General features: G+C 48.6%; 2 protein-coding genes across 2 annotated transcripts in view; both read right to left on the bottom strand.

The window, feature by feature from the left end:
* SMYD5 (SMYD family member 5) overlaps positions 1–3648 on the bottom strand; it is a 24837-nt gene extending 21189 nt beyond the window's left edge. The window contains exon 1 of the mRNA XM_026659549.2: positions 3620–3648. Coding sequence (XP_026515334.2) covers positions 3620–3648 — 29 coding nt within the window. The remainder of the gene's footprint in view (positions 1–3619) is intronic.
* Positions 3649–6059: 2411 nt separating this feature from the next.
* On the bottom strand, positions 6060–12634 carry LOC112109320 (homeobox protein not2-like). Its single transcript, XM_024203776.2, has 3 exons — positions 12271–12634; positions 8389–8597; positions 6060–6218 (listed from the first exon to the last, which is right to left on the bottom strand). The coding sequence occupies exons 1-3, from the start codon at positions 12632–12634 to the stop codon at positions 6060–6062; spliced, it is 732 nt and encodes a 243-aa protein (XP_024059544.2).
* Between the last annotated feature and the right edge of the window lie 296 nt (positions 12635–12930).

Consider the following 12930-nt stretch of genomic DNA (forward strand, 5'->3'; position numbering starts at 1 on the left):
CTGAGATTCTCACCTAATCATATGACTCCAGGAGCTGGGACTTTAAAAAAACCACCCCAAATATCTCAACGCTCCCAATAAAGTTACAAGAGTTGGCAACACAGTCCGTTCAGGTTTTTGCTGTACACTAAAGAAGCCAAAGGGTGGCACTGGCCACTGAACTCCATATCTCACCACAGGGACAAGCAAGGATGCAGTTTCCTGGGCAGTGGCAGATTAATGTGGACCCTCCACCTCCCCTAGGAAGAGGTCAGGGTGCCCAAGGGCAGCCCCCAGCCTGTGTCCCCGCCCCCTGGGGTATGCCACTACCGGTGGCACCCAGGGGTGGGGGTTCCAGGCCAGCCTCCTGCCCTCTCCCTGGGCCCTACAGACATGCTCTGAGGGGAGAAGAGGCCCTGCCCCGGCCTGGGAGGCAGTGTGGAGCTTGTCACCGGCAGCAAGGACCTGGTAGCAACCACATGCGGCTCCCCTCCTCCTGTCACCTGTGACCCGAGGCTTACAGTTTGGGGGGGCAACATCCCCGTCCTCCCGAAACTATGCCCATGCCGCCGCTGCTCCACGCCTGCCCGAGGGTACTACGCCCATGTTAAAAAGTGGGTGGGGGCATGGCTCCCCCTGGTTCTGGAGCCCTGGGCCCCCAGAGTGTGGGGAGGCCAAATATTTTTTGTGCCCAGGGCCCCAATAAATCTTAATCCGCCTCTGTTCCTGGGGCAACAATTGCAGCACGGCATCATAAGAAAATCACCGTGATGGCAGCCCGTTTTCATGGCGTTAACTGGGCCTCACCCGCTCTTGAAGCGAACTGGCCTTCTGTTGGCTCTCTCCCACCCCCAGCTGATACCAAAGGATGATGTGCTACACTGCACTTGTGCTGAGCTCCGGCTGCTATGAGAGTTGCCTTTGCATGTCCCTTTAAGAAACTTGAACTCTTTTCCCCTGACTCAGTCAAACCCAGAGCTCGGTAGCATGGCCGCTCTTTGGGCATTAGGTGTCGCTGCAGGCTTTCTGGCTGGCCACCGACGTTCAGAAAAAGTTCAGTCAAATTAGGGCTCAAATCTACCAAGGTCTTAGCACCTTCTTGTAAAGTGCTGAGTTGCCCTTAATTCCCAATGGCATTAGTGAGTGAACTCAGGACACTTTTCCGGATCAAGCTCTCTGTCTTCAAAGAAGCAAGGTAAGTAGCACATTGACACCTGACATCCTGCGTCAGGCTGCAGCTTGTGAATGCTAGTCTAAAGGTGCCAGGTTACCTCTCTTGGTAATCAGAAAAATTGGAGAAGGAACAGACCTATTTGATCATCTAGGGGAATTTCCCCCCTATACAGAGAGCATCACAAGGCCGATACCCCACTTACATCCTACTTAAAGCCTCAAAATAGGGTTTAGTCTTGTGCTAACCTTCTGCTGGGGAGGGCGGGGCAGAGCACATACCAGTGTTGGTATGATCCACGAAGTGGCACAGACATGCATGGCAGATACAGGTCATTGTTATATTTATTTTTGGTAGTTTCTTCTGCCTTGGACTTTCTTTATAGGTGGTTAATGGGAAGGCAGTGTGGCCTAGTGAAGAGCACTGGACTGGGACTCAGGAGCCCTGTGTTCCTGGCTCAGCCACTTATTGGTTGGGTGACCTTGGGCAGCTCATTTGACCTATGTGCCTCAGTTTCCCCACGTGTAAAATGGGGATAATGATTCTGACCTCTTTTATAAAGTGCTTTGAGAGCTATGGATGAAAAAGTGCTATATAAGAGCTAGGGATTGTTATAATAGGAGCTGTGCCTTTAAGAGCAGGGTGTGGCAGACAGAGTATGTTTGAGATTTTGAGCAGTGTGTGGGAGATTTTCCAACCTGTACAGAAAGCAGGAGGGCATGCCTGAGTTCCAGAAAGGTCAGAACTTGATTTAATAAACTCACCTTTCCAGAAAGTAACTTGATTCTCAATGGTGTCACATTAGCACTTATGGGGAATTGGCTGCTTCAGAGCACTGCTAATAAGCTACAGAGTTTTTCATCTGCAGCCACTAGGATGAACCCTGCCCAGTTTAACTAGTGATTGAAAGGAATTTGCCACTCTGCTTTGCTCTTGACTGTAAACTCTTCAAGGCAGGGACTGTCTCTCCATTTAAGTTTGTACAGCACCTTGCACAATGGGGCTCCGATCTTGACTGGCTCCTTTAGTGAGAGCTCCTGGTCAAAAAAAATTTTCCAATAAAAACCTTTTTCATCAGAAAATAAGAGTTTCATTAAATGAAATTTGTTGACATTAAAAAAAAATGTTGGGGGGGAAACCTGACATTTTTCAAAATGAGAAATTTAATTTAAAAAATAACCCAGCAACAAAGTATTTTGGTTTTGAAATTGTGGGCTTTTTCCCTACTTCCCAGCCCTGTGCTACTGTTTTCCAAATGCCAGAAGTTGGGAAAACAATTTGTGTGTGGGAGGAGGAGGGGGGGACAACCTATTTTTCACACCTTCACGGGTATGTCCCATAGTGACAGGGGTTAAATGTGTAGAAGCCTGTTTATTGTTTAAAAGTGATGTTTTGTCAGTTGGGAAACAATAAAAAGGAGTAAAAGTGGATTTTCCCCATTTTCCTAACACTTTTTTATTTTCCATTGGTGGGTGGGGGGAGATGGGTAAGGGGCTTAAAAGGGGCAGGAATGGGAAGGAAACCTTCCCTTTAAAGATTTTAAATTAAAAATGATACCTTTACCTTTTCCCCCTTCCTCCCCGAATAATAAACCTGTCTCCATGGGGAATATAATCCCATTTTTTTCAACCAGATCTAATTTGTAGTGACACCTTTAGAATGCAGCATGACATAATATATTCCAGGTGATGTGTACATACATTTTAAAGAAATGTCACACGTGTGAAAGGGACTGCCCTCTGTTGGATGGGCTCAGAATGGCTTGACAGTGCATCAGAGGCCTTACACTGCTAACAGTTAATGGCGATTTTTCTTTACCCTGAATGGTAGGAGTTTGTGCTACAGCAGCAGGAGGTCTATAGGCGCACGGTGCAACATGAGGTGAGCGGAGGCGGGCAGGACGCATGGCTGTGGTTTTTGCACCAAATTGCGGGTGTAGGAAGTCTCCCAGGCCAGTGGTAGATGTAAATGAGTGTTTGGGCTAGAACTGGGGTCCTGAGACACCAAAGAGCTCCTTGCTGAGTGGGTCAGGCTCCTCCCTGGAGGTACCAAGCCTCAGGGTGTTCGATGAGGCGTGCCCAAGTGGATTGATACTTCTGGCTCATCCCAGGAATTCATGGTTGCTGTGGTGACCATGGGCCTGGCCTGGGTGGTTTCTGACTCAGCTCACCCAGCTGGTCCCAGGCTGGATCTAGTATTTGTGATGGGGTTGGAAGAAAGGGGGACATGGCCTGGGTGGAGCATCACCTCCTGTGAATTGCGGTGGGCCCTTTCCTACAGGGTTGAAGGGCCTGTTTGAATGGTCTGGTCTTGGAGGCCGAGGGAGCATCAGGGAATCCAGAGAGGTCTGAGGAACCAACTCTCTTTTTATGAGTTACTTGGATCAGAGATCAGGGCCCCGTTGTGTGAGGCACTGCGGAAAATCAGCAGGCAGATCACCCTTTCAGTGGTTTGGCTGGCCCACGTTACCGTCTTTTGTTCTTTGCCAGTGATACCATGGCCCCTAACCACCGCTTCGGCTGGCTTCCCTCTTACGGGTCATCCTGGTTTGTAGATGAAACGAGAAGGAAAATGGCTAGTGCACCAGTGATGGGAAATCGCATCCTGAATCTGACTGAACGTATGAACCATCTGCCAAGGTGGTGCGTCTGAGCTCCATCACCCACAGGCTCCAATCCCCCTGCGAGCCACCCAGTCACATCTTTGCTTGGAAGAAAATATCGCCTCCCAGTTCCCATCCCTTTGTAGCGCTTTTGAAACCGACTAGCTTTTATTATGGTCGAATGTGAAGCAAATAAATAAATTACAGTGTCCAAGAAACGGGGCTATGTCTATAAATAATACAAGAGTCGCGTTATTTACAATGTTCTGGTTCAAAAAGAGGCACAATAAATTATCCTGAGCATTTGGGGCCGACTGCCAGGCAGCCAGCTGCTTCAATATCCTGGAGCAGTCCTGACTGGGCTTCAGCAAACACACGTGGCGGTAAGCCACGGTACTGAGCATTTGGGTGCTAAGAGCGCCCTTAGCAGCTGGCAGTGTGCACTCAAAGCACACCTAATACAATGAAAGAGAAGAGGGATTGAGCCTCACCTGTCCTCAACGGTCACAAACCCAGTTTGCTCTCCTGTTAAAAATACAATCGCTGGCTCTATTGTGAGATACGGGGCAAAACCACCAGATGCGGTTTCCTCTGACACGCGGTACATAATGCAGAGATGGAAGACACAACATAGCAACTACCGCTGGCGTCATAATGAGTGTGTGCGCGTGGCTGGGGCTGGGGGTAATACCGTGCTTGGTATAAAGACGGTGTTTGAAATCCAAAGCAAAATTTGTATAATGGGCCGAAGCAAAATCCCAGATCCAAACGCTGCCCTATGGAGAGAGGTAACTGAAAGCTAGGCCCAGATTTTGCCACTTGAGCGCACCTCTGCATGGTAAAGGTAATGCAATATGTGCGTAGGGGTGGACTGAGGTCTTTGATCTGGGCTTTGCAGGCCAGGAGAGAGGCAAAAATGTACAAATCCTTATTGCAGCAACGCAGGAGGGCTGCCTGAAGGCACTTTCATTCTAAGCCACAGGCGCTTACAGCTTTCAGAAAACTACCCCTTGGACTGATCCTGCAGTCTTACATTGACCTGGAAGGACCTGAGTCTCCTCTCATGCCTCTGTGAACCAGGAAAAACTCCATGGCAGATAATGGGGTTACACCGGTCGAGGATCGGTGAAAATAAGATGAGAATCAGGGTTCAGTATATAGGGACAGCAGCGGCGCTCCCATTGAAATCAATGAGAATTGTGCTTGTGGCAGTATCAAGCCCTCAATTATGGCCAACTGGACTTTTTTCTCCTTAGTTTGGTCAGATCCCCTTTACTTTACTGCAAATTTTAGTGGAGTATTTTTTGTGCAGATCTGAACTTCAAACTTGACATGGAAATAAAATGAACTAGGGAGGCTACCAGGGAAAAAAGTCATGAGTCTGATTCTCTTAACACTCTCCCTGCCAGGGCTACCCTACCTGGTAGCTCAGCAGCACCGGGGGGCTGATAAATCACAACAGCACTGCGTTTACATGCACTGATGTCTGGATCTGGATTTGAACTCTATGACTGCCCCCTTCTCCCCAGTCTCTAATTTTAACCCCAGTCTTTCTGCTGGAAAGGGGCCAGGCTTTCTGGCATTTCAATAGAGAAAAGAAAGACTTGTGGGTTATCTGGTTTTACACACTGCGGCCCTATCATGGAAGCTGCCCATGTGCAACTAGGGCAGGGGTTCTCAAACTGGGGGTCGGGCCCCCTCAGGGGGTCACAAGATTATTACATGGGGGGGTCGCGAGCTGTTAGCCTCCATCCCAAACCCCGCCTTGCCTCCAGCATTTATAATGGTGTTATACATTAAAAACATTTTTTTACATATTTAAGGGGGCGGGGTCACACTCAGAGGCTTGGTATGTGAAAGGGGTCACCAGTACAAAAGTCTGAGAACCCCTGAACTAGGGTGACCAGATGTCCCGATTTTATAGGGACAGTCCCGATATTTGGGGCTTTTTCCTATATAGGCTCCTATTACCCCCCACCCACTGTCCCGATTTTTCACACTTGCTATCTGGTCAGCCTGTGCGCAACTGACCTGATGAGCAGCAGGCCCTGGGTGTCTAGTATGAGGTTGCCAGACAGTGGGTGTTGCATATCACGGACTCATCCTAGGCAGCGCCAGGTCAGTCCGGTATCGTCAGCATTCAGATAAAGAGCTTGATCTATTTAGCCAGCTGGAGAAGCGCATGTGTGGAGCAGCTGCTTAACTCCCTGCTAGCTTCATTGGTCAGTCTTCTCCTTGGGCATAGCTGTAAACCCCCGCTCGTTCCATTGCAAAAGCAACGTCTGCGGCAGGGAATTCTCAAGCCACTTAGACCTCCACGTCCACCGTGTCTTCCTCGTTGTTCTCGAGGTCCATCAAGTCCGTAGGAAGAGGCTGCGTCCCTCCAAACTGCGCCAGCTTTGCTTTCTTCTGCTCCAGGCTTTGCTTTCTCCATTTGATCCTCCGGTTCTGGAACCAGACTTTCACCTAGGAGAGATTCAGCACAACGGGCAATGAAAACCATTCGCTCTGGGCCAAGGCTCGGGGGCATTACAGCCCTGACCCTGCAAGTCTTTGAACTGCGCTAAAAGAGTGTCAGCAGGGCCCACTCCTGTAATCCCTCCACAGGCAAGTCCCCTTGACTCCTGGAATTTCACCTGCAGAAGCACTTGGTGCTAAGAGGCTCTTGGCAACATGGGCCATGAGGATTATTAATAATAGTTATAAATAAAGCGGTGGCTCCTTTCTTTTGAGGCTCTCAAAGCACTTTACAGACATTTACCTAAGCCTGCCAACTGCCCAGCGAGGTTGGTAAGTGGTATTGTCCCTGATTTACAGATGGGGAAACTGAGTCACATGGCAGTCATGCCATCTGCACACAGACAATAGTGAAACGGATCACAAGAGTCCTGACTCCCCGTCCCTGGCTTTACCCACCGGACCCAAATTCCTTCCCCAAAACCTTCACCCTGATTGTGCTGTCTTTAAATTATAAACTTCCCAAAATGAGGAGTGAAATCCTGGCCGCACTGAGTCAGCGGCAAGACTCTCATTCGGCTCAGTGGGGCCAGAATTTCCCCGCCCCGCCCCGTGTAACCGAACTGTGTTTAAAATGAAATAAGCGGCGGTGTCGTTCCCAGCAGGCAGAGGCTCTGAGTGCCAAATCTCGGCTACCCTCCCTGGGTCTGTCATGGAAAGTGAGACACGATCTGTAAGCTTGTGAGCCCTGCAGTCATGGATCCTGGCTACACTGCAGTAACTGTCACGCTGGGGGAACCCAGCTGCAAAACAGCCATTCTGGTTAAAACCTGGGTCATGCAGCGTACACCGGATTAACCAGAGTTTTTTTAGCTGCACCCCATGAAAGCCAATAGGAGTTTGGCCATTGGCTTTGATGGGAGCAGGGGGAGCCCCTTAGACTTTAGAAGGGCTGCAGCACGATTCAGGAGCACAGTGTGGTCCCATCTCCGGTGCTTTGACTTATGACATGGCGCCACCGGCTGGCAGATTCCATACGTGGGTGCCCCAGCTAGGCAGCTGTTTCAATCTGGATGGGAATGTGCAATCTGGAGGTGCAGGAGCATGAAAATGGTATAAAAATAAATGTGACTCTGTCTGAATGCAGCTCTCCCCGGCCTAAGCAGCCCCATGTGCCAGCCACCTCGGCACGAAGGGGCGATTAGACCGGTTAAGATAAAGCCCGATCCTGTCCTGATGAGGTCAATGGCAAAGCTCCCTCTGGGTCATCCAACCAGGAACAGCAATGATCAGCAAAAGCAGGAGAAGACCTGGGGGACAGTGCTGCTGGCTTGGCAGGGTGGGGCCGACTCCTAGGCCTTCTTTAAAGTGACGCAAATCAGCGATCATGGAAAGAGTCCCCGGTTCCCAGAGGTCTTTGTGCCCCTCAGCCCCCATGACGGTCACATGCACAGTGACAAAAATCAAGAATCATAGAAACTAGAGATGGAAAATGAGCTCATCTGGTCCACCTTCTCTAGCTAATTCAGAACTGATCCTTGCAGTACAATAGGAATAGCCAGGCTGCATCAAACCAGTGGCCCACCTACTCCAGTCTCCTGTCTCCAGCTGTGGCCAGTATCCGCTGCTGCAGAGGAACGAGGGCCCCATTTGGACAATTGCACAGTAATCTTCCCATACAGGAAGAGTCTTTCTAACCTACAACACTTTGGCTGGCTTGGGCCCTCAACCAGGAGCATCTATACCCCAAATACATCCATTAAGTAGGCAAAAAATGCATCAGTGGAGGTTGTTATTATTCAGGCAAATTTCTAAGCCTATTTTGCCTCCTGCCTCAGTGATATCTTATAGGACAGGGCCACAGGTTAGCTATGCATCATGATTTGCCTGTGCTTTGTCTCATCTAGTTTTAAATATCCCTAGTCATGGGATTTCCCTTGGGAGACTAGACCCCCAGGGACCCTCCCCGTTTCTGGGGAGAATCAGCTCCTTCTGACGGGAGCTCCTCACACTGTAACAGAGACAGAAGCCCTGAAACTTGCTAGGTGGCTCATCTCCTGCTGTCATTTCTGGCTGCAGTCCCAGGAAGGGACCATGCCTGGATCTCTGCCTGACCCCAGGGACCATGTAGAGATCCCAGATTGCTCATGGCCTCGGGGGAAGGGGGTAGATGTCCTACCTGGGTCTCTGTGAGGTGCAGGGTGGCCGCCAGATCCACCCGCTCCGTGCCCACCATGTATTGCTGTTTGAGGAATTCCTGCTCCAGCCGCTCCAGCTGCTCTGGTTTGAAAACGGTGCGGACCCTCTTCATCTTACAGGGCCCTCTGGATCTCCAAGGAACAGAAGGCCCCAGCGAGACAGCTCCTACGCAACCAGACAACTCCAGACCTACGAGCAAGGGGCAAGAGTCAGCAAGGCAAAAGACAGAAACAGCCCAATTTGCCTTGCAGGAAATGCCTGACACATGTACAGAAAGAAAGCACCCGTCACAGCCCTTGTTAACTCTCCTTACGGTGGGTGAATGTGTTTTACCTGCTCCAAACCCTGCTAGCTACAGCTGTGGCTGGTTTCGGAGCACGGCTGATCCAGTCCACAGGGGCTAAGGAGGGATGGAAGAGAAGGAACAGTAATGCCCTGAGGAAAGAAACAGCCTCTGCCAGCCAGTATAACTGGGGAACCCTTCATTGACAAAGGGCCGACCCTGGTCCCAAGGAAGTCAGTGAGTGAGTGAGGCGAGCCGGATTTGACCCGCTCCATGCATTGCTTATACTGGAAGTTCTTGTTCAGGGCCGGATCCAGCAAACACTGCAATTCAGTGGGATTGCTTGAGAGTAAAGATAATATTGTGCTTATGTATTGGGGAGCTGGATTGTAAATTCTCTATGGCAAGGTGTGTCTTGGGTCCTGCATGGTCCCATGTATATTGCTGGCATAACAATAATTACTATATTATTCAGAAGTGTCTGGTTGGTATAATAGTATGGAATTCTTAATAAAAAATCATCAAACTACACTAACTCAAGAACAGGCAACATTGCTTCTCAGGCCCTGATCTGCCAACTCTTTCCCACGCGCTTCAGATTCTTACACAAAATAAATGCAGGGCTTGGGCCTGCAGCCTTACTCACATGAGTAAGCCTTACTTATGTGAGTCATCTCCTGACTTCAGGGATCCCCATAACCCAGAAGGGTTGCAGGATGGGGGCCTTTGCATAATGAATAAGTGGGAGTTTTCTGAATTTTGAACCCATCTCTCCTAAGTCTAGGATTGTTAGGATCCGAGCTGTTGGTTCTGCCTGTGCTTTGGATCTGGGTTCCGATTTTGACCACCCCAGAGTGTGGAGGGCTGGAGGCACAGGGTTTGCAGTCAGGCCCCTTGCTAATAAATAGTTACACTGGAAAGCCCTGATCCTGCAGTTGGATCCACATGTGTGGGTCCCTGTTCCCCTACTGAGCCCCACTGACTTTAGAGGGGCTCTGCAAACGCATAGGGATCCACCTGCATGGATCAGCCTGTGGGATCATGGTCCAATATGATCATGGTAGGAGTTAAAAAGGTTTCCAAGTATCAAAATATAGTTTATATAAACCACTGGGAACTTGAAATGTCGATATTAAAATGTTTCTGACCATAAAAATAGGTAGAATGCAGTTATAAATTGTTAGAATTATAGGCCTTGATCCTGCAAATTCTTCTGCACATGCTTAACTTTATGCACAAGAGCAATCTCATTGGGTCAATGGGATTACTGCAGTGTGGAAAGCTAACCAGGTGTGTCATGTGTCTGCAAGATCAGGGCCGTAGTTTTAGTCATTAAGATATAATATTTGTAACTGTTATAGCTATAAAAACATGTTCGGAGAATAAAACTAATGTGTGATGATAGCTATTTAAAATATCTGAGTGTATAAACACTATAATGTAGGGCCAGATTCTCTGCTGGTATAAATCAATGTTAGTTTGACTTGACTTGAACTCAGCCTATTTACACCAGAAGAGCTGTCATATAATAAGTTATGATATATTTATTATAGTAGTAAATAGGATTTGGAGTTAAATCATTTATAAAATCACTTTGCAAATTGCCCAAGCATACTGTCACCACCTAGCAATATAATTATAATGTAATATATAAATGTACAGATATTAAACGGTCTAAAAAAAGAGATAATAAGAATTACATACCTACATTAAATAGTTTTAAAAGGCTTCTGAGTATAAACAAAACTTTTAGTATCTAAATCCTAAAAAACTCTAGGGCTCAAATCTTGGTTTCTTATGCGGGCAAAAATCTGCATTGATTTAGGTGGGTAGTTTTGCCTCTGTTACCAACCATGGGATTGGCCCCTGCACGCTCTATGATAATAAATTTCAGTGGGCCATAGTGCACCATGTATTTTTAAGCGAGGCTACTCATGAAGATAAAGGGTTAATTTTGCTTAAAAATCAATGATACCATATGGTTTGATGTAAATACAGAGGAGACAGGAACATACACACACTGAACTAAAATCTGCCCTCTGCTACAGCAATCCAACTCCATGGGTCTCTGGTTCTGCCCATGAAACCCAAACTCATCTGTTACTTTCAAAACAAAAATCTCTTTTTGCCCTAGGTGCATGTGCATTAAAAAGCCTAACAAACTTTGGAGTCAGATTCTGCAAACACATGTGAGAGTAATTTTACTCAGATGAGTAGTTCCAACTGCAGCAAAGTTATTCACACACAAATCTGCAGGATCAGCCCCTAAGAAAATAAACCCCGAACCATGGGCTCGCTTCACCCATCAGCTTCTCAGGATTAATAAGCATCAGCCCCTTTAACCCAGAAACAGAAATAAATATTGGGAAATTACTGTGCTCTTTCCTATCCCCGCCACTGCCGCACACAGAAACTGAGCAGAGTCTGGAAACTTCAGGAAATTAAACTGAGTTTCTGTCTGTGACTGCATCAGTGCCCACAACAAAGTAGCTGGGCTGGGGTGCGAGATGCACCCCGGAAATCTCAGGGGTCCTAAAAGAATTTTAAAAATAAACCTTTGGGGTTTTCTACTGGTTTGGTTTAGTCCAGGAAAAGTCAAAGCTCTGAGGGTCACAGTTTGCTCCTGCCCAGTCCTGATGAGTCTGTATCTCTTGCCAACCTCCCTAAAGTTTAAGGCAGAACGCTTGCCATCCTCCAGACGACCTCTTACAGCTCCACAGCCACGGCTTCCCCTTCTCGAGGTCCCTTCCAGTCCTATGATTCTATGACACGCTGCATATAAAAATAATAATACCTAGTTCCTATACAGGACATCTGCCACACACCCTCTACCCGCATAGACATACAAACCAACCTCCACACAAACGACACCAAGACAGAATCACCTCATGCACAGATAGACACATACAAATACACTGGCAGAAATGGGTCCGAACCATACACCCCTCACCCACCACAGTACATGTGCACACATACTGGATGGAAACACCCTAAAGTTTAGAGAGACAGAGACACACACATGCACCCTATACACAACCCAGGTATGCCTCACACATGCAGACATGCCACATACCCGTACACCCCTCATTCCTCCAAACATGTACATACACATCAGACAGCAACACCCCGTTCACAGATCCAGACTGAGAACCATTAGCACTATAATTTTTGTATTGGGGTTCCCCTTTCACACAGCAAGCCTCTAAGTGCAACCCCCCCCCCATTATAAATTAAAAACACATGTTTTCATATTGAACACTATTATAAATGCTGGAGGCAACGTGAGGTTTGGGGGTGGAGGCTGACCGCACATGACCCCCATGTAATAACCTTGTGACCCCAAGTTTGAGAACCCCGGAGACAGACCACCACTCCCACTCCCACACTGACAGAAACACCTCAGGCACATACACAAACCAGGCACAGACACCCCATGCATGCGTTCACCCCCATACACACTAGACAGAAACACCCTAGGAACAGACATACAGACACACCCCTCCCTCCACACACACACACACCCCCAGAACACACGCACCCACTCACCCCTGTAGCCCTTCCAGCTTAAACACTACTTACTGTCTTGCTTACAGCTGGGATAAGAGAACAGGCAGCCCCTCTGCAGTCTGTGCTGCAGCTGCTGGTGCTGGTGCAGAACCCCATAGCCCGGCTTATCCAGGTACATGGCTGGGTAGGGCATGAGGCCAATGGAGTAGGTGGCTGGGTAAATCCAGCTGTGCCACTCCAGAGGCAGCTTGGAGGACCATCTGGCAGAGGCTGGGCCTTTCTTCTGGGGCTCTGGCTTGGAGAGGATGGCGTCAATGTTAAAAGGGGTCTTCCGAGGGAGCTGGGGAACATCTGGAGAAGCTGGGGGGCCAGAGGAGTCTGTTGCTGCTGCCAGGATGTTGCTGAGCAGACCTGGGAAGACTGGGCTCTGGAGCATGTTCAGTCAGCAGATCTGTGGCTGATGTTTAAGGCTGGGACTTAGCCGCTTCCTTAGCCTGGGCTTGTGGCTTTCCAGATGCGGTGCAAGCTGCACTCTCCCAGCCCCGGCCTCAGCCTGCTGGCTGGCTCTTTATACACAGGAAGGGCCCAAGGTGGCTTTATATCGAGGGCTTCCCCTGTGAAGTGTAAATAAGACATTAATATGCAAAGCAGGCTGCAGCTGGGTGGAGAAAGGAGAGGCTGTTCCAAGGCCTGATGCTCTGCTGGGTGCCTGTAGGACAGGGAGTGTCTCTG

This window comes from Terrapene carolina, unplaced genomic scaffold (genome assembly GCF_002925995.2).
Source record: "Terrapene carolina triunguis isolate 2854851 unplaced genomic scaffold, T_m_triunguis-2.0 Scaffold633, whole genome shotgun sequence".
NCBI lineage: Eukaryota > Metazoa > Chordata > Testudines > Emydidae > Terrapene > Terrapene triunguis.

Coding starts and splice junctions, on each gene's coding strand:
- LOC112109320 (XM_024203776.2), bottom strand. CDS start 12,634: ATGCTCCAGAGCCCAGTCTTCCCAGGTCTGCTCAGCAACATCCTGGCA. Junction 8,598..12,270: donor TCCCAGCTGTAAGCAAGACA/GTAAGTAGTGTT, acceptor CCTTGCTCGTAG/GTCTGGAGTTGTCTGGTTGC. Junction 6,219..8,388: donor TGCACCTCACAGAGACCCAG/GTAGGACATCTA, acceptor AATCTCTCCTAG/GTGAAAGTCTGGTTCCAGAA.